General features: G+C 39.9%; 1 protein-coding gene across 4 annotated transcripts in view; it reads left to right on the forward strand.

Moving 5' to 3' along the window:
- Window positions 1–21769, forward strand: part of SEC24B (SEC24 homolog B, COPII coat complex component) — a 92758-nt gene that overhangs the window by 827 nt on the left and 70162 nt on the right. For all 4 annotated transcript variants that reach the window (XM_081225487.1, XM_081225488.1, XM_081225489.1 and 1 more), the window contains exon 2: window positions 20890–21633. In XM_081225487.1, coding sequence (XP_081081613.1) covers window positions 20890–21633 — 744 coding nt within the window. The remainder of the gene's footprint in view (window positions 1–20889; window positions 21634–21769) is intronic.

The raw sequence follows: 21769 nt of genomic DNA on the forward strand, positions 1-21769 counted from the left end.
CACGCTGCCTGGAAGGGAACTGAAGTTAGTGCCCAAGTTTGTAGACAAAGGGTGTAAAGATGCAACACAAGTGTAACTGTAACCCTGACCCAGTTCGGCCTCAAGATCTGTCATTGCTGCTGCGGCCGCTACTCGAGCGTTTGGAGTTTGCTGGTCGTGTTTGAAAGGGAGCAGGTGTCAAACGGATTTAAACGAATACTTTTAGATCTGGGTGTGTTTTTCCCCCCCAGCTTCACTTTCAAAAACACAAAAACGTGCCAGAGTTGGCCCTGTTTGAGGCAAGGCCTTCATACCGGCAGCAGCCAATGCACCGTGAAAGCGCTTTCATACTAAGGTCGCGGGGCTTTGGTGATGCTCGAGTTTTCAGCTGAAAAATGATCGGCTCTAGGATATCCATTCCCTCATCTTGAGATTTGGAATGTTCGTGGCTGGGGCCGGGGGAGAGGGGGCCTCCCTTTATAGACGATAACGTTTTAGATGAGAACTCTCGAAAGTGATGGACTGAATACTTCAGAAGAATATGTCTGGTTCTCTGTAAAAGAGAACAAGGTCTGCTGGTACTCTTTAAAAATGGTTGTTGGACTGACCTATTTTATCCAATCTGTGAAATAAAAACTTACTGGACTTTATAAACCAGTTCAGCCAGCATCTGATTTTTATAACTGATACTTTTCAAGCTTGCAGTTTATCATTTATCCTGAGAACCAGAAGTTGCATTTTTTTCATAAGTCAAACGTGATGGCTTAGCCTTATCCTTTGGATCAGCCATACTTGTCAGTATTACGTGCTTTACTTTCACTGGTCATTGTTTACTCTGTGGGTTTTGAATGTGAACAGTGTAGTAGGTTTTGTACTTCTTTCCTGAACATACATGCAGATATTATTTGTGAGCAGTTTTTGTTCTTGTAAACTTGATATAAGTTCTTGTTTTTGTTTTGTTTTTAGAATAGCTTTGTGTGTGGAGGAACTAGAACACGATAATTTAGGAAGCGATCCCAAGTCTTTTAGAATATTTTAAATCCATGATTAATAGTGATCCAGGGATTGTGTCTTGATTTTCTGAGTATGCATTATTGTCTTAGTGTACAGTTTTTAAAGTGGCAAGTATTTACCTCAGCCTTAACAAATTTTGTGAACGCTCAAGGAATAGCAGGATACCAGTTGTAATCAGGCTGTTAAATATGTAAAAACAAATCAGTTAATACATTTAGAAGCCAAAAATAGATGATGCTTGATTTCTACTGTTTATAATCGTTACTTTGACATAATTCATTTCCACATTTGTTGCATGCTTGCCAGTTGGGGACTCAAGGTTAGCCTAGTAGAAAAGACAGAATCCCTGCCTCTCTCCTAAATTGACATGTATTTTGGTGACATTTGAGTTGGCTATGACCTTGAGGGATTTGACAGGGATGGATAGGAGAGGAGGGCTGTCTCAAGGGCATGAACAGAAGTCTCAAAATTTAGAAAGTAAGAGGCAGAAAGGGTGTTGGGTGAGAGGGAAAACCCAAGGCATTAAAGCTGAAAAGAATACCTAAAAGGGGCCAAGTTACAGAAAGGCCTTAAATGCTAAGGAATTTAGAAATTAAGATAAAGAACTAGAGTTAATTTTTGTTTGTTTTTGTAAAATTAAGTAGCTTATGTAGGTAAATAACAAGATCAAATCTGTTTTTGTTTTGTTTTTTAATCTTAGAAAAAAGTAATTTTTGCTATATGGTATTTGGCACCCATAGATAACGATTAAGCAGTCATTCAGGTTTGTGGTTGATTCTTTAGCCCCACGTAAACTAGTTTGCCTTTTAATATATCTCTGTGGAATTCCAGCACGGTGAAAAAGAAATAGGTCAGAAGTATGAGTTTGAAACATCACAGAAGACAGAGTTGTAAAACTGGAATGGTACTTAGAGATCACTTAGTTTAGCGGTTATCAAACATTTTTAAAAACAGATTTGTTTTCCTGCAGAGCCCTGCTATAGAAATCAGAAAAAAGCAAAGCTGTTGTGGTTAAAATAGAGGTGGAGATCCAGGTGTTTTGGGAACACAGTCTGTAAAACACCTAGTTCACTCCTCTAATTGAACAGATCCAGAAAGTTTTGGGTGGGTGTTTTTCACCAATGCCCGTATAAGCTTCTTGAGGGTAGCAGCCTGCCTCCTGTTCACTGCTGTATATTCAGGGCCTAGAACAAGTTATAGTCTCATTAAACATTTGTTAAATGAAGTCTAATACAGTCTTCCTAGTTTCAAGTCCAATCTCTTTCTATTAACAGACTCTAAGAAGTCTCTTATTAGAAACTTTGATATTGGAAAGGGTAGGGAGGCAGAAATCGGGCCTTCATTATTACTTTTCCTTATTTTCTGTGTTTAATTGTTAACATATTTTCCCCCATTTATTTGAAGATAGAATTTGACTTCTTTGAGTCTTTGAAATATTTCTTTTTAAACTTCCTTCCTTGAAGTTATATTTCTGTACTTCAGTTTTTCATTGAGCACCATACGGGCGGTTTAGAATTATTTGTATTTTCATATGAAGTATTAGTTGAATATTTTTCAACTTTTCCTCTGCCTTTTGAGAGTCCTTCCAAAACTGAGTCCTCAAACAAGGGAGGATTGAGTGAATAATATCCTAGTAATGATGGCATAACCCCATAATTTCCCCCAATCGACTTAAATTGAAAGAGGTCTTTTTAGAATTTTTGGGGGCAGTGGGTCACCCAAATTTACCAATAAAACACTGCTTTTTAATTCTACTTTTAGGAAGCAAGTGGTGCTCATTTTCAAATGAAAATGTGTTTTCTTCCTTCCATGTGCCTTTTCCAAGAATGATGCTACCAGCAGTTTCATCATTTTAATTGTTAATAATGCAAGGAAGATGAGATAGTAATGGGAATTATGAGAATTCATTATGGAAGCTATAAATAAATATACCATTCACTCAGCAATACTGTCTGGTAGGTTATAGGAAACCCTTCAACTTTGAGAGCACATGCAAAATTTAAAATGATACAAATCTCCCTAGTGTGTCTGAAGGAAGTTTCTTTTGATCAGAGCAGTGTCTGTGTCTCAGGTTTCTAGTCTTCCTTTCTAGCTAACCAGAAGCATCAAGTCCTCATGAAGATACTGCCATGGTATAACATAGCTTTCTGCACACATAATTTCCCCCTTAGTTGATTAATAGATATCTCAAGGATCTTAAAAAATATATAAACAAGTGTCTTTTATCTGGGTTCAGTTTTTATTGTTGTTGCTGTATTGCTTTGGTTATTTTGATTCCCATGCCACTCCCTCCCCCCTCAGCTTCTGAGGTTATATCTGTACTAATTTTTGTAAATCACATTCATTGCTACTGATCCTAGTATTTCAGCTAACTTCCATCTTTCTGATTCATCTGTAAACCCTGAAGTATTTATTAGATGCTAAAGATGTTGAAATAGAACAGATTTTGAGCCAATCTTCAGCAGACTTTCCTAGAAATGAGAGCATCTTCACAGTCAGCACTGCATGTTAGAGCAGATCATGTTATATTCAGCCCTGGGGAAGCCACTATTATTTCCAGTAGGCTAAGCATACTCAGAATTGTCAGAAAGTGTGGGCTAGTGAAAAGGCTGTGGGGCTCTGTTACAGCCCAGGGTTTTGTGGAGAAAATTACTTAACATCTCTGGACTTCAGGGGATAATAATACCTTCCTCATAGGGTTGTTGAGAAGATTACATTAAATGAGGTACTATTTTTTTAAAGTACCTGGTGCTTAGCAAAATGCGACGCTTAGCAAATGAGGGTCCCCTTCAAAATACCAGGATATAAATTCTTCATGTGGCAGATACCATGTGAGTTTTCCTCATCACATTCCGTGGCAGCATGCAGTAGACACTCAGTGGAGTAAGTGAACTTGGCTATTATTTTCTTACACTCCCTCCCACGAATCTGCTCTTGGAAGGTTTCCTCTAACAGGCCACTACCTCAGCTAGCTGGTTTGCGGGAAGAGGGGTTTCATCGGTTTTAAGTTTTCTAAAATTGTGTGCTGAAAGCTGCCGGTAAGAGGAACTGAGGAAAAAGCGGATGAAGTAGGGAGGGGAGAGGGACTAGTAAAATGCCTTGCCTAGGCAGTGGCCAAGTCCTAACTCGCTTGTTTTTCCTAGTATTTCTCTGAAACGGATATTGTGAAATGGGCTTTGGAACCTGCAATACCTGGCTTCTTCACTACTTCCCAACTATTTGAAATTGTATGAATTAGTGACCTTTCGTGTCCCTGTTTGTTTGTTTGTAAAATGACAATAGTGGTACTTCACAGGACTTGTGAGAATTATATAAGATTATATATAGGAAAGTAAAGTACCTGGCATGTAGTAGGTTTTCAACCAATATTGGTTTTCTTTTGGCCCCTTCACTCTTAGCACTCATTATCATGACATCCAAAGAGGACAACTGATGTAGTGGCAGGAATAACCTATACTTAGTGCAGTGAGATTTCATCCAAATGGTTGCATAGACTGTGTCTGCCAGCAGTGACTGGAACAGTTACCTTTGTAGCTATTAGCCCTCCATCAGGAAGAAAAATCCAGGGGAATCAGATGTGATTGAGACTCCCCATTTTTTAAATCACTGGAATTCCTAATTGCAGATTTCTTTAGAGGTGTATGTGTGTGTATACATTTTATGCTCACTAAAAATGTATTTTAGTAATATTATTGATACTTTATTGGTAGGGGTAGTATATTCAAAATATTTAGTAATCAGTACTGCATGTACTGACCACTGAATGGATACCAACCTTGCCCCTAGAGCAGAATTTAGACAGACTGCAGTGTGCCAGGCATTAGTCCTTTAGCTGCTAAGTTGTGAGTGGCTGTGTGGCAAGGGGCCAGCATGGTGGGGCGCAGCAGAGTCAGGGTCAGGACTGTGGCTGTTTACCAGCTGGTTCAGGAGCATTTTAACAGTTTGATAAGGACGATTATTAAAGTGCATACTGGCTGAGTATTGATGGACTTCTTGGTAACTCAGTGATGAATGAATTATCTTCTTAGATCTGATTCTCCTTCTCCCAGTTAGTACGGATTGTATCTCAATAGGATAGAGGAGTTTGTACTCCGATGACCTTTCATTATCTTTTAAAGATAATGAAAACTTTTCATCTGACTTTTTTTAAAAGTTGGAAATTCAATTCAGGAAAAGACTAATGAAACAAAAATACATTAAAAATGTTGCTTCTCTATGGGATTGGGGGGGATGAGGAAACATTAAGAGCCTATGTTTTTTTGTATAGTGACTAGACTTTCCATAAAATACTTGATTTGTAAATTTTGATTTTCATGTCGAGTTTGCTTAAAGCAGGAATAGAATGAGTTTTCCTTTGGTGAGACTCTTATCTCTGAAAGGAGATTATGTCACTGAGGCAGATCTATCCCTTGGGTGGATCTTGTGATAATTTACTCTTGCTAAGGAGGGCATAGATGCTTATAGAAAATCAGGCTGTATCTAGCTTGTATATGATAATATCAGTCAGGCTGACCAGCTGAAACCTCTGCAGCTGTGATTAGAGTTGGGGAGATTATCCTGGATCTGGGCGGGCCTGATATAATTACAACCATCCTTATTAGAAACCGGAGGAGTCAGCCTACAGAGAAAGTAATGTGACCATAGAGCAGAGGTTAGGATGTTGTGCTTTGAAGATGGAGGAAGGGGCCATGAGCCCAGGAATGCAGGTAACCACTAGAAGCTGAAAAAGGCAAAGAAATGGATTCTCTCCTCAGGCCTCGGAAGGAACCAGCTTTGCCCATGATACCTTGATATTAGCCCAGTGAAACTGACTTTGGATTTCTAACTTCCAGAACTCTAAAAGAATAAATTTGTGTTATTTCAAGCCATTGAATTTGTGTAATTTGTTACACTTGCAGCAGGAAACTCATACATCTGGTAAGAAGGGAAGAAAAAGTGGTAGTGTCAAAACACTTTAGATGTAATGAAATACAGTAGGTTTTTACTTTCCTTTTGTTTCAAATGTTCATATACTTGAACTACTACAGAGTAAAAAGTGTAGAATGCCAAGGTAAAAAAAAAGTCAGACTTGTATATTTGTTCTCATAGTAGCGTATAAATGACTTTACTTAGTGGAAGCTATTAAGTTTTGAATTCTTCCTCTTTCAGTATCATATAGTTCTTGTTGATAATTGTGATGAGGTAAATAAATGCCTGATACAGAAATATTTGAGGATTATTTATGGGACTTAATTTTTTTCAAAATATAGTAATGGATTCCATGAGCCAGTCACTATCCTAAGCCTTAAGGATACGATAGAGCTGAGAGCAAACTAGGCCCAAGTTTTTCACTTACAGAGTGTACACTTAGAGTTCCATGTGGAAAGGGCTGTCCAAAATACTGTAGTACAACATTAAGCAGGCATCTGCTTGTAGGGTTAGAAAATGTCTTCTAGAGGAAGAGCTGAGCTGAGAACTGAAGAATGAGCAAGAGTTGGTCAGATGAAGGGGCTAGAGGGAGTTTTTGAAGTTTCCACGTAGAGGGAAGAGACTGTGTAAACAGTCGGGTGAACAAGCATGACTTGAGAAAAATTTTCTATGGTAAGAGTGTGGAATAGTGATTTTCAGCCTTTTCACACTCATGGCTACTTTAGTGCCAGAGTTTTTGGTGACATTCTTTTTTTAAAATTTATTTTTATTTATTATTTGGCTGCGTGGGGTCTTCGTTGCTGCGCACGGGCTTTCTCTAGTTGCGGCGAGTGGAGGCTGCTCTTTGTTGCAGTGCGCGGGCTTCTCATTGTGGTGGCTTCTCTTGTTGCGGAGCACGGGCTCTAGGCACACAGGCTTCAGTAGTTGTGGCACGTGGGCTCAGTAGCTGTGGCTCGTGGGCTCTAGAGAGCAGGCTCAGTAGTTGTGGTGCATGGACTTAGTTGCTCCGTGGCATGTGGGATCTTCCTGGACCAGGGATCGAAGCCGTGTCCCCTGCATTGGCAGGCGGATTCTTAACCACTGCATTTGGTGGCATTCTTGAAAGAATTAAACTTTGAATACCTGTATTTTAAAAAAGCAAGTTTCAGAAAAATATCACATAATTTACTTGATCCTCTTCAGAAGTCTTTATATGGCAACTTAACTGTTGTATTCTGCCCTAATAAACCTCTTCGATGGTCTTTTGAGGCAAAGCTCCAGCATACAACCTTACCTGATGTTGTGCTGTGGCTCCTTTGCTTTTCTCGTGGCAAGTTATACCTCTTCCTACCAGGTCAGCATTCTGTGTCACTTCATCATAACAGTAGGCATTCTGAGTTGTAGCAGAATTACATTTTATTTATTGATCAAACTTTGGCGGACCCACGTGAGGACTCGCGGTATATTAAGGTATACCTGTAGGAAATCATTGTGAGAAGGGGGAGTGGTGCGCAATGAGTTGGGAGAGGTAAGCAGGGGTCAGATCATGAAGGGTCTTTGCATTGGTTTTCTCTTTGCTGATGTAACAAATTGCCACAAACTGGTGGCTTAAAACAACATGAATTCATCTTCTGTAGGTTAGAAGTCTTACTGGGCCAAAATCAAGGTGTCATTAGGGCTGCATTCACTTCTAGAGGCTCTAGGCAAAGGCAAAGGTCTTTTCCAGCTTCTAGAGGCTGCCCACATTCCTTGGCTTGTGGCCCACTCTTTCCATCTTCAAAGCCAGCAACGTTGCATGTCTCAGAGGAGTCTTCTGTAGTCACATCTCCCTCTGACTCTCTTCTGCTTCCCTCTGCCACTTTTTTTTCTTTCTTTTTTTTTTTTTTTTTGCGGTACGTGGGCCTCTCACTGTTGTGGCCTCTCCCGTTGCGGAGCACAGGCTCCGGACGCGCAGGCTCAGTGGCCATGGCTCACAGGCCCAGCCGCTCTGCGGCATGTGGGATCTTCCTGAACCGGGGCATGAACCCGTGTCCCCTGCATCGGCAGGTGGACTCTCAACCACTGCGCCACCAGGGAAGCCCCCTCTGCCACTTTTAAGGACTCTCATGATTACACTGAGCTCACCTGGATTATCAAGGATATTCTCCCTCTTCTAAGGTCAGCTGATTAACAACCCTAATGCTGTCTGTAACCTTACCTCCCCTTTGCCATGTAACCTAGCATATTCACAGGTTCCAGGGATTAGGAAATGGACATATGGGATGCAGGAGGGATTATTCTGTCTTCCACTATTTTACAGGCCATGTTAAAGAATTTGTATTTTTCCTTGATGGCGAGAAAAACCGTTAGAAAGCTTTAAACAAGGAAGTAACAATCAGATTTGTTTTTTAGGAAAATCACTCTGGTGGCTATGTTTGGTGTAGTCATTTGCTTCACAAATTTTGTCAATCAATTTAGTAGGTCGTTTCCAGCACTTTCTTCATTGATGGTTTAAAAACTTGTTATTTTGCAATAATTTTAGATTTGCAGAAGTGATACACAGTACGGAAAATGCAATAACCTTCTCTTAGCTTCCTCTAAAGTCTTAACATCTTCCTCTCATGATTTACCATCTTATAAAAAACTATGGTACCTTCATCAAAACTAGGAAATTAACACTGGGGAAATACAGTTAACAACAGATTTTTATTTACAGTTCACCAGTTTTTCTGCTAATTTTTTTTTCCGTTCCTGGATCCAATCCAGGATATCATGTTGCATTTAGTTGTCGTGTTGCCTTAGTCTCCTCTGGTCTATGACAATTTCTTAGTCTATTTTTTTGTTTTTTTAGGACTTTGACAGTACTGGTAAGTTATTTTGTAGGTAGTTCCTCACTTTGGGTTTGCTGATGCTTTCTCATGATTAGACTGGGGCTATGATTTTTTTAGGAAGAATACCCAGAGGTTGAAGTGCCCTTATCATGTCATATCAGGGGTTACATGATATCAATTTGTTTTATTACTGGTCATGTTAACCTTGGGCACTTGATTGAAGAGAAGTTTTAGTTTGGGCTACTATGACAAAATACCATAGACTAGGAGGCTTAAATCACAGACATTTATTTTCTCAGTTTTAGAGGCTGGCAGTTCAAGATCAGGGTGCCAGCATAGTCGTGTTCTGGTGAAGACCCTCTTCGTGGCTTGTAGACCTCCATCTTCTCACTGTGAGCTCAAATGGTTTTCTTCTTATAAGGATACTGATTCTTCATGAGGGTCCTACCGTTGTGACCTAATCTAAACCTAATTACTTCCCCAAAGCCCCACCTCTTAATACCTTCAAATTGGGGGTTAGGGCTTCATACGGATTTGGAGGGGACACATTCAGGCCAGATTCCTCCACTGTAAAATTACTATTTTTTATTTTTTCCTGCTCTGTTGGGAGCAACTCACTTAACTCAAGCCTACATTCAACAGAAAGGGAATTATGTTCCACCTCCTGGAGTTAAGTGTATCAAATAATTTGTGGGCATATGTTAAAATCACCACAGTAATTAATAAACATTCTTAGGGTGATACTTTGAAGTTACTATCCTGTCTCCGCTTAAAATTTCATGTACTGGGCTTCCCTGGTGGTGCAGTGGTTGAGAGTCCGCCTGCCGATGCAGGGGACACGGGTTCGTGCCCCCGTCCGGGAAGATCCCACATGCCGCGGAGCGGCTGGGCCCGTGAGCCATGGCCGCTGAGCCTGCATGTCTGGAGCCTGTGCTCCGCAACGGGAGAGGCCACAACAGTGAGAGGCCCGTGTGCCGCGAAAAAAAAAAATTTCATGTACTAATTTTAACGTTCCTCATTCGCTCTTGCCTGTGGTTATTATTGCTGTGGAATTCTAATGGTGATTTTCTTTTTCCCTCATTCTCCATATATTATTTGGAATTTTTCTGTAAGGAAGTCTTGCCCCCTTTTCTCCCATCTTAAAATTTATTCAGTCATTTATTTATATTATTATGGGCTTAAGAATATTTATTTTATTCTTTGGATTATAAGCCAATACTATCATTATTTAAAATTTTTACTCAAATTGTTACAGCTTTGGCCATTGGGAGCTCTTTCAGTTTGGCTGTTGTGACCTTTGGCCACCATCCTTTTGTTTTTTGAGCACTTCCTTACTTTCTGGCACTAGCAGATGCTCCATCTTTTACTTGCACTATGGCAGCACCAGAGTCTGCTCTTTGTCCAAGGAGCCCTGGTTCCTTTTGTTCGGACATGGTGTTAAGAAACCAAAAACTGGGCCCTGGATGTGCTCATTGCTACTGTGGTGTCACTGTTTCTAGGCTCTCTCAGCAGACAGAGCTGGGGGATGTATATGTATACGAACCCAAGTATGTAAACCTATTTATATAATTATATCTGTTGCCTATTTATCTGTATGTATATTACCTAAATATCCTTCTGTTAGGTTATCATACATTTGTAATAAACTTAGACTGATTTGTCACAGTCTGCATTCCATCCTAGATTTTCTCAACATCTAGTTGATTTTTTACAAAAATTTGCATGTAGTAAATTTCATTCATTCTTTGTAGCGTACAACTCTATGGGTTTTGATGAATGCATGTACATAGTCAAGTATCAACCACCACATTACTATTCAGAACAGTTCCATCACCATAAAAAAAAAGGTCTTCATGCAGTCCCTTTGTAGTTAACAGCTCTCCCTTCCGCAAATCCTGGCAACCATTGCTGTTCTCCTTCACCTTTTCCAGAGTGTTGTATAAATGGAACCATAAAATATATCATCTTTTGGGTCTGGTTTCTTTCACCATGTTCATCTATGCTGTTGCATGAAACAATGTTCTGTTCCCTTTTATTGCTGCATAATATTCCATTACATGTATAAACAGGATTGTTTATCCATTCCTCCGTTGTTGAATATCTTGGTGGTTTCCAGTTTTTGGTGATCATGAGTAAAGCTGCTATAAACATTCAGGCACTGGGTTTGTGTGAATACTAGTTTTCAGGTCACTTAGGTAAATATGTAGGAGTGGGACTGCTGGGTCAAATGGTAAGTGTATGTTTAACCTTTTCTAAGAAACAGCCAAACCATTTTCCAAGGTGGGTGTACTATTTTGCATTCCCTCCAACAATAAATTAGAGTTTCTGTTAAACTATATCTTTGCCAACATTTGATATTTTCAGAGTTTTTGTTTCAGTCATTCTAATGAGTGTATAGAGATATCTCATTGGGGTTTTAATTTGCATTTCTCTGACTAATGATGAGCATATTTGCATACATTTGCCATCCATATATCTTCTTTGGTGATTATCTTTTCACATCTTCTTTGGTGATTATCTTTTCACATCTTTAACCAGTTTTTGGTTGGGTTGTCTGTTTTCTCGCTGTTGAATTTTAAGAGTCCTTAATATATTCTGAATACAAGTTCTTTACTGAGCATGTGATTTGCAAATATTTTCTCCTAGTCTGCTACTTGTCTTTTAATCCTCTTAGTGTTTTTTACAGAGCAAAAGTTTTTAATTTGATTAAGTTCACTTTTTCAATATTTCATGCTTTTAGTGTCATAGGTAAGAACTTATTGCTAAGCCCATATTCACCTAGATATTCTTCTGTATTTTGTCCTATAAGTTTTAAAATTTTCCATTAAATCTATGATTCGTTTTGACTTAATATTTGTTTAAGATCTAAGACGTGTTGAGATTCATTTTTTTTGCATATGGACTATGTATGCATCAATAGAAAAGTACCATCAATTGAAAAGACTGTCTTTCCTCCGTTGAATTGCCGTGGCACCATTGTCAAAAAATCAGTTGACTGTGTTTTTGTGGCTCTATTTTTATTATTTTCTGTATGTCTAGCCTTTCCTCTGGACCACACTTTCTTTTTTTTGTTGTTGTTGTTGTTGTTGTTGTATGCGGGCCTCTCACTGTTGTGGCCTCTCCCGCTGCGGAGCACAGGCTCTGGACGCGCAGGCTCAGCAGCCATGGCTAACGGGCCCAGCCGCTCTGCGGCATGTGGGATCCTCCTGGACCGAGGCACGAACCTGTGTCCCCTGCATTGGCAGGCAGACTCTCAACCACTGCGCCACCAGGGAAGCCCTGGACCACACTTTCTTGATTATTGTTGTATATAAAGTCTTGAAATTGGGTAATGCAAATCCTCCAACTGTTCTTTTTCAAAGGTTTTTGTTTGTTTTTTGCTATTTTAGTATCTTTGCCATTTCCTAGAAATTTTAGAATCGGCTTTTTGATATCCATAAAAAAGCCTTCATGTATTTTTATTGACATTGTTTGAATCTAAAGATAAAAATTGAGATAATTTACATCTTAATGTCAAGTCTTCCAGTCCACAAACATGGTATATCATTCCATATCCTTGATTTCTTTTATCAGTGTTTTGTAGTTTTCTACATATAGATCCTTCACATATTTCATTAGATTTGTATTTTAAGTCCTACCTTTTGTATGTTTGCTATTATAAATAGTATTTTGGTTTTAGAATCTGAATTCTGAATTTTTAAAAACAGTAATTGCTGTTCTAGTTGCTATTAGTACATAGTAAATTACAACAAAACAGTCGTTAAGCAACCATTTTATTATGCTCACAGACTGTGTTGAACTAAGACTTTGAACAGGGCATGGCATAGATGGCTTTGCTCTGGGATGTCTAGGGCCTCAGCTGGGAAGACTTAAAATGATTTTGATGGCTGGAGATTGGGATGATCTTGAAGGCTTATTTATTCACACATCTGGCACTTAGACTAGAATAACTCAGAGACTCGGACTTCAAACCAGAGTCCCTAGTGGTGACCTCTCTATGTGGTTTGGCTTTCTCAGACCGTGACAGCTGTGGAGTAAATGGATTTCTTATGGAGTTGCTTAGGGATCCATATGCAGATATTCCATCAAACAATGCAGATGCTGGGTTGTCTATGACCAAGCCTGTGAAGTCACACAGCTTTGCTTCTGCCATTCTTTATTAGTGGAAGCTGTTATAAGCCTGCTCAAATTCAAGGGGAGTAGACAGATCCTACCCTTTAATCAGCAGAGTATCAAAGAGTTTGGGAACTGTGTTTTAAAACTGCCACAGGGCTTCCCTGGTGGCGCAGTGGTTGAGAGTCCGCCTGCCGATGCAGGGGACACGGGTTCGTGCCCCTATCCCGGAAGATCCCACATGCCGCGCAGCGGCTGGGCCCGCGAGCCATGGCCGCGGAGCCTGTGTGTCCGGAGCCTGTGCTCCGCAACGGGAGAGGCCACAGCAGTGAGAGGCCCGCGTACAGCAAAAAAAATAAAATAAAATAAAGTTTATAAAACTGCCACAGATGCTAAGGCAATTATAGGGAATATAAGCAAATGAAAATGCTACTACTAGTAAAAACCCCATAATTTACAGAGTGTGTAGTTTTTTTTTTTAAAGACTATGGTTGTATATAAATGATTTATTTGTGATATTTGCCAGGCTCAGTTTTTCGTTTATGCAGAAGAAATAAAACTTCAATACTAGTATACCCTAAGAAAGTTAAGAGTTATCTAATATATTTTAAAGTTGAAGAGAGTGCATGCCTTGTTAGGTCACAGTAAGACAAAATTTTAAAAAATATTTGCTTGTCCTAGATATCAGTTTTTTTCAATGTAAACTGATCTTTATGGTTTGTTCTGTTTTGTTTTTTCAGTGCAGGCTTTAAAAGTTTTTATTTTTTATACAGCAGGTTCTTATTAGTCATCAATTTTATACACATCAGTGTATACATGTCAGTCCCAGTTGCCCAATTCAGCACACCACCATCCCCACGCCCCCGCGGTTTTCCCCCCTTGCAGGCTTTAAAAGTTGATTTAAAATATTCAAAACAATCATTTTGCTTTCAACGAAGTCTTGATTCATTTATTATTTTGATTAAATTATACTAGAAATTTTGGGGGGTACATTTGGAACATTTAGATCTTGCTATAGTGTAAGGAATGGTAAGCACCAACATATAATTAGCTGTTCCTACCTTTGCATCCCCCCCTCCTCCCACAAAGTAAGGACCTTCCTTTTCTTTGATGGGCTGAAAAAGCAAATAGGATTTTTTGGGTGGGTAATTCACTTCTGATAAATTTCAGCAGATACAATGTTCCTGTTATTTTTAGAAGAATGGCATTTGAGTAGCTTGGACATGATGATGATGATTTTCCTGTTTTCAGATCATGTGGCATAGATGAACCAAATCAAATCATGAAGTGGGTAGATATTTAAACAGATTTCTCTAACTCTGACTTGGCTCTTCTCTTGATCGATAAATTTGTACCAGTGTTGGGTTTTCTGTGACTGTAATGAAGAGTAGCAAACCCTGGTTTGTTTTTTTTTTTAATTTTTATTGCAGTATAGTTGATTTACAGTGTTTTATTAGTTTCAGGTGTACAGCAAAGTGAATCAGTTATATGTATATCTAGCAAATCCATTTTTTAAATATACTTAAGGAAGAGAAGGAGCAGAACATTTTACACTTTTTTTAGTCATGTTAAATTCTTCTAAATGAACTATGATCATGTAGAATATCCTGTAAGAAAAGTAAATTATATACCTAGTGAAACAGTGTTACCTGAGTTTTGGTTCTCTGTATGCTTCTTGGAAGTGTGGCCGTTATTTTTTCTTTACAGCTTGATTGTGTAAGTTATGTTTGTATCTGCCATGGAGTATGTATTTAAATGACCAAAGATTAAGATTCCACTGCATTATTTAGTAGGAATTGAAAACAGAATAAGGAAATTATTCATATATCTTTTATAAACACATTGTCTATTTTCTATTTTTATACATTATTATGGCAAAGAATACAGTGGCACTTTCTTTGTGTCAGTGAACTTGAAACAGCTTGAAATATATATATATATATATATATTGATTATCTTTTCATTTGAGGTATGATACAGATATCTATTTCATTCCACAAGACAAGAAAATTAGATTCTAGGATAATTAAATTTGCCCTTGTAACCAAAGCTAGAATTCCATTGTTTGAGATAATTGACCTTCTTCTTGGCTAAAGAAAGCTAGCAGGATTTTAGTGTGGTGAGGGGCAGCAGATCATTGTCTGAAAGCACGGACTTCAGCCAGATTATTTGAATCAAGTCCCAGCCCTCTTACTTCCTAAGTATGTGACTGTATTGAACAACTTAACTTTTGTGCCTCATTTATTTTATTTATAAAGCGGTTATAATGATACTGTTTACTTCAGGGAGCTGTGAGGATTAAAGGAGTGAATATATGTAAAACATTTAGAACAGTGAAAGGCACAAAATGTAATGTTTAGTAATGTTTAGACTATTAATAAAATTAATATTAATATTATTTTTAACTTTAATGGTATTGATAAAATAAATACATTCTATAGTGATCAAAGATAAATACATAAAAATGGAAATATTAAAAGCACTAGAGGAAAACATTGGTATATAGCTTTATAATATTGGAATGGGGCAGGCTCTACTAAGTATGATTTTAAAATTTATCAAGCATGAAAGATTTTACTATATAATAATTGAGAAACTATAGCAAGAGACAACATGAACAAAGTTAAAAAACAAACAATAACCTGAGGGAAAATATAGACAGCACATAATAATAACATATTGTTAAATTTCTTAACATACAAGAACATTTATAAATTATTAAGGGAAGCACAATCCTATGGGAAAAGGGCAAATAACAAAGAAAGATACCCAAATGGCTAAGAAACATTAGAAAGGATTCTGAGCATCACTCAAAGTCTAGTATTGCAAACTATAATGTTTCTCTCTTATTAGATTGGCAAAGATTAAAATGGTACTCAGTGTTGGGAAGATGAGGCATTCTTAAGCATTACTGCTGAGCAGTATAAATTGATAGACATTTTTGGAGAGTTATTTGGCAATAATGGTCCATTTTAATAGCCCCAAAACCCTTTGAACCTCCAGTTTCACTTCTAGGAACTTACCCTGCAGATTCATCAAAGGAGTTGACTTCATAAGTTAGTTCTCTCCCTGGAATAAATATTCATCAATGGGGATTTGGTAAATAATGTTATGTTTCTACCATGAAATACTATATAGATTCTTTTAGAAGAACAATGAAGTTTGTATATGCTAACACAGAAGAGTATCCAGGATATATTAGGTAAAAAAAGGAAGTTGTCAAACTGTAGTATGATCTATGTCTGTTTAAATACATATGCTTATATATACATTACATATGTGTATATAGGTATACAAAGGATACACAAGAAACCATTAACTAGCTACATCTGGGACATAGGACATAAGCTACCAGGGAGAGAAGGGGACTTGTACTTTTCACATTATATTCTTCATTGTTTGAATTTTTTTAACAGTGGATATATTGTTACTTTTATAATAAAAAAAAAAAACCAGCCTGTAAGAAAGGTTTGAACATCTTCCATGCTAGGTATATTGTTATCTATTGCTGCATAACAAAATACCCCAAAATTTATCAACTTAAAACAACAAATATTTAATCTCATAGTTTCTGAGGGACATGAAGCAGCCTAGCTGGGTGGTTCTGGTTTAGGGTCTCCTGAGATTGTAGTCAGGCTGTCAGCTGGGACTCTAGTTAGATTCTACTTGGGAGAGGACCTTCAAGATGGTGGAGGAGTAAGCCATGGAGATCACCTTCCTCCCCACAAACACATCAAAAACGCATCTACATGTGGAACAACTCCTACAGAACACCTACTGAATGCTGGCAGAAGACCTCAGACTTCCCAAAAGGCAAGAAAATCCCCATGTACCTGGGTAGGGCAAAAGAAAAAAGAAAAAACAGAGACAAAAGAATAGGGATGGTACCTGCACCTCTGGGAAGGAGCTGTGAAGGAGGAAAGGTTTCTACACACTAGGAAGCCCCTTCACAGGCGGAGACAGGGGGTGGTGGTGGGGAAGCTGCGGAGCCATGGAGGAGAGTGCAGCAACAGGGTTGCGGAGGGCAAAGCGGAGAGATTCCCGCACAGAGGATCAGTGCCGACCAGAACTCACCAGCCTGAGACGCTTGTCTACTCACCCACCGGGGTGGGCGGGGGCTGGGAGCTGAGGCTCGGGCTTTGGTTGGATCCCAAGGAGAGGACTGGGTTTGGCGGTGTGAACACAGCCTGAAGGGGGCTAGTGCGCCACAACTATCTGGGCGGGAGTCCGGGAAAAAGTCTGGACCTGCGTAAGAGGCAAGAGACCATTGTTTCAGGGTGCGCAAGGAGAGGGGATTCCTTCCCTGTCTGCCCACAGAAAGCAGAGCACTGCCTAAATGAGCTCCAGAGACGGGTGTGAGCCACGGCTATCAGCTCAGACCCCAGAGACGGGCATGAAATGCTAAGGCTGCTACTATAGCCACCAAAAATCCTGTGTGCAAGCACAGGTCACTGTCCACACCTTGCCCCCAGGAGCCTGTGCAGCCCACCACTGCCAGGGTCCTGTGATCCAGGAACAACTTCCCTGGGAGAACACATAGCATGCCTCAGGCTGTTGCAACGTCTCGCCAGCCTCTGCCACCACAGGCTCGCCCCGCATTCCAACTGTAACTACCGTACCCCTCCCTCCCACTGGCATGAATGAGCAAGAGCCCCCTAATCAGCCGCTGCTTTAACCCCGTCCTGTCTGGGAGGGAACAGATGCCTGCAGGTGACCTACACGCAGAGGTGGGGCCAAAACCAAAGCTGAACCCCAGGAGCTGTGCGAACAAAGAAGAGAAAGGGAAATCTCTCCATGCGGCCTGAGGAGCAGTGGATTAAATCCCCACAATCAACTTGATGTATCCTGCATCTGTGGAATACCTGAATAGACAGTGAATCGTCCCTAAATTGAGGCGGTGGACTTTGGGAGCACCTGTAGACTTGGGGTTTGCTGTCTGTGACTGATTTGTTTCTGATTTTTATGTTTATCTTAGTATAATTTTTAGCGCTTGTTATCATCGGTGGATTTGTTCATTGGTCTCTTTTTTAATTATTATTTTTTTCATTTTAATTATTTTTTATTATTTTCTTTTTTATTCTTTATTTGCTCCCCTGTCTTCTGAGCCATGTGGCTGACAGGGTCTTGGTGCTCTGGTCTGGTGTCAGGCCTGAGCCTCTGAGGTGGGAGAACCAAGTTCAGGACACTAGCCCACCAGAGACCTCCCAGCCCCATGTAATATCATTTGGCAAGAGCTCTCCCAGAGATCTGCATCTCAACGCTAAGACCCAGCTCCCCCCAATGGCCAGCAAGCTCCAGTGCTGGGTTCCCCATGCCAAACAACTAGCAAGACAGGAACACAACCCCACCTGTTAGCAGAGAGGCTGCCTAAAATCATAATAAGGCCACAGACACCCCAAAACACACTGCCAGATGCAGCCCTGCCCACCAGAAAGACAAGATCCAGCCTCATCCACCAGAACACAGGCACTAGTCCCCTCCATCAGGAAGCCTACACAAGCCACTGAACCAACCTTACCAACTGGGGGCAGACACCAAAAACATCGGGAACTACGAACCTGCAGCCTGCAAAAAGGAGACCCCAAACACAGTAAGTTAAACAAAATGAGAAGACAGAGAAATACACAGCAGATGAAGCAGCAAGGTAAAAACCCACCAGACCAAACAAATGAAGAGGAAATAGGCAATCTACCTGAAAAAGAATTCACAGTAATGATAGTGAAGATGATCCAAAATCTTGGAAATAGAATGGAGAAACTACAAGAAACGTTTAACAAGAACCTAGAACTAAAGCGCAAATGAACAGTGATGAACAACGCTATAAATGAAATTAAAAATTCTCTAGAAGGAATCAATAGCAGAATAACTGAGGCAGAAGAATGGATAAGTGACCTGGAAGACAAAATAGTGGAAATAACTACCACAGAGCAGAATAAAGAAAAAAGAATGAAAAGAATTGAGGACAGTCTCAGAGACCTCTGGGACAACATCAAACGCACCAACATTCGGATTATAGGGGTCCCAGAAGAAGAGAAAAAGAAAGGGTCTGAGAAAATATTTGAAGAGATTATAGTTGAAAACTTCCCTAACATGGGAAAGGAAATAGACAATCAAGTCCAGGAAGCACAGAGAGTCCCATACAGGACAAATCCAAGGAGAAACACGCCAAGACACATATTAATCAAACTATCAAAAATTAAATACAAAGAAAAAATATTAAAAGCAGCAAGGGAAAAGCAACAAACAACATACAGGGGAATCCCCATAAGGATAACAGCTGATCTTTCAGCAGAAACTCTGCAAGCCAGAAGGGAGTGGCAAGACATATTTAGTGATGAAAGGGATAAACCTACAACCAAGATTACTCTACCCAGCACAGATCTCCTTCACATTCAATGGAGAAATTAAAACCTTTACAGAGAAGCAAAAGCTAAGAGAATTCAGCACCACCAAACCAGCTTTACAACAAATGCTAAAGGGACTTCTCTAGGCAGGAAGCACAAGAGAAGGAAAAGACCTACAAAAACAAACCCAAAACAATTAAGAAAATGGTAATAGGAACATACATATTGATAATTACCTTAAATGTAAACGGATTATATATACAATGGAATATTACTCAGCCATAAAAAGAAACGAAATTGAGTTATTTGTAGTGAGGTGGACGGACCTAGAGTCTGTCATACAGAGTGAAGTAAGTCAGAAAGAGAAAAACAAATACCGTAAGCTAACACATATATATGGAATCTAAAAAGGAAAAAGAAAATGGTTACGAAGAACCTAGGGGCAGGGCAGGAATAAAGACACAGACGTAGAGAATGGACTTGAGGACCCGGGGAGGGAGAAGGGTAAGGTGGGACGAAGTGAGAGAGTGGCATGGACATATATACACTACCAAATGTAAAATAGATACTAGTGGGAAGCAGCTGCATCGCACGGGGACATCAGCTTGGTGCTTTGTGACCACCTAGCGGGGTGGGATAAGGAGGGTGGGAGGGAGATGCAAGAGAGAGAGTATATGGGGATATATATATGCGTATAGCTGATTCACTTTGTTATACAGCAGAAACTAACACAACATTGTAAAGCAATTATACTCCAATAAAGATGTTAAAAAAAAAAGTAACGTAGGAAGTTTAATATCCAGTTACTCCTTGGCAGCACTATCACCACAGCCAAATGCCCACCAACTGAGAAATGGAGAAGCAAATCGTGGTCTGTCCATACAATGGAATGTGACTCAGCCATAAAAAGGAATGAAGGTCGGATACAGGCTACAATGTGGATGACCCTGAAAGCATTATGCCAAGTGAAAGAAGCCAAACACAAAAGGTCATATACTGGGTGATTCTATTTATATGAAATACTCAAAATAGGTAAATCCACAAAGATGGAAAGCAGATTAGTAGCTGCCAGGACCTGGGGGCAGGGAGGAGTGAGGAACAACTGCTTAATGGGGACGGGTTTCCTTTCAGGGTGATGAAAGTGTTTTGAAATTAGAGGTGATGGTTGCACAAGAGCATGAATGTACTAAATGCCACTGAATTGTACCTTTTAAAATGGTTGAGTGTATGTTATATAAATTTGCCTCAATTAAAAAAAAAAAAGAGAGAGACTCTACTTGGTATGAAGGATCTGCTTCCAGGCTCACTCCTGTGATTGTTGGCAGACCTCAGTTTCTCTCTGGCTGTTGGTCAGGAGAATTCGGTTCCTCACTGCATGGGTTTCTCCAGAGGGCTCTTCACAACTTGACAGCTTTGTTCTTCCACACTGAGTGAGTGATCTAAGAGAGTGCCAGCGCCCAAGACTGGGCAGATCTTTGGAGCGATATATCATTACCTCTGCTATATGCTGTTGGTCACACAGTCCAGTCCTGGTATTGTGGGAGGGGGTCAGTACCAGGGGGTGGGGGTCATTGGGGGCTATCTTGGAGGCTATCACAGTGGGTCTATCAGAGTATAATCTCTTGTAACAATTTGGGATTATGAAGAGGTAAATTAGGGCAACATTTAGATGGGAACTGTGCTTAAAAGTTAGTTGCCTTCTTACTAATTCTTGTAAATATTTGCTCTTTTTTTTTTTCCAGGTCCGGCACAGAATCAAATGCAAGTTCCATCTGGGTATGGATTGCATCCTCAAAGCTACATTGCTGCCTCAGGACATTACTCTCAAGGACCTGGGAAAATGACCTCATTGCCATTGGATAGCCAGTGTGATGATTACTACTCTGGTCCCTATAGGGTACCAACACAGAATGTGGTGACTCCTAACACAGCAAGCCAACAACCAGGAGCACAGCAGATGTATGGCAGCGTTCCTCCTGCCCCTCATGTCGTGGGATCCACTCTGGGATCATTCCAAGGTGCCGGGTCATCAGTATCACATTTGCATACGAGTGCCTCCCAGCCATACTCCTCTTTTGTGAATCATTACAATAGTCCAGCCATGTACTCTGACAATTCTTCTGTTGCTGCTCAGGGATTTCCCTCTACTTGCGGTCACTATGCTTTGTCAACTGTTTCTAATGCTGCGTATCCTAGTGTTTCATATCCCTCTCTACCTGCTGGTGATCCATATGGGCAGCAAATGTTCACCTCGCAGAATGCTCCGACTGTCAGGCCAATTAGAGATAATTCATTTTCTGGTCAAAATACAGCTATCAGCCATCCATCACCACTTCCACCTCCACCATCACAACAGTACCACCAGCAGCAGAGTCTTTCAGGATACAATACTTTTGCGTGGTCAGCTTCAGGCCATCCGTCAACCCAAGACAATCTAATCCAAAACCACACCTCCATGGCTACAGCCAACAACCCAGCAAATCCTGGTAGGTTGAATGAAAAGTTCACCAAAGCATGGTTGAAAATCAGTGCATTTCCAATCTGAATTTTACTGCATGAAGGTTAAAGATGATACTGCCTAATAGAAAAATTGGAAATTAGCTCACCTTTGCAATTTATTTG

Source organism: Mesoplodon bidens, assembly GCF_964165515.1.
Source record: "Mesoplodon bidens genome assembly, chromosome: 1".
NCBI classification, from domain to species: Eukaryota; Metazoa; Chordata; class Mammalia; order Artiodactyla; family Ziphiidae; genus Mesoplodon; species Mesoplodon bidens.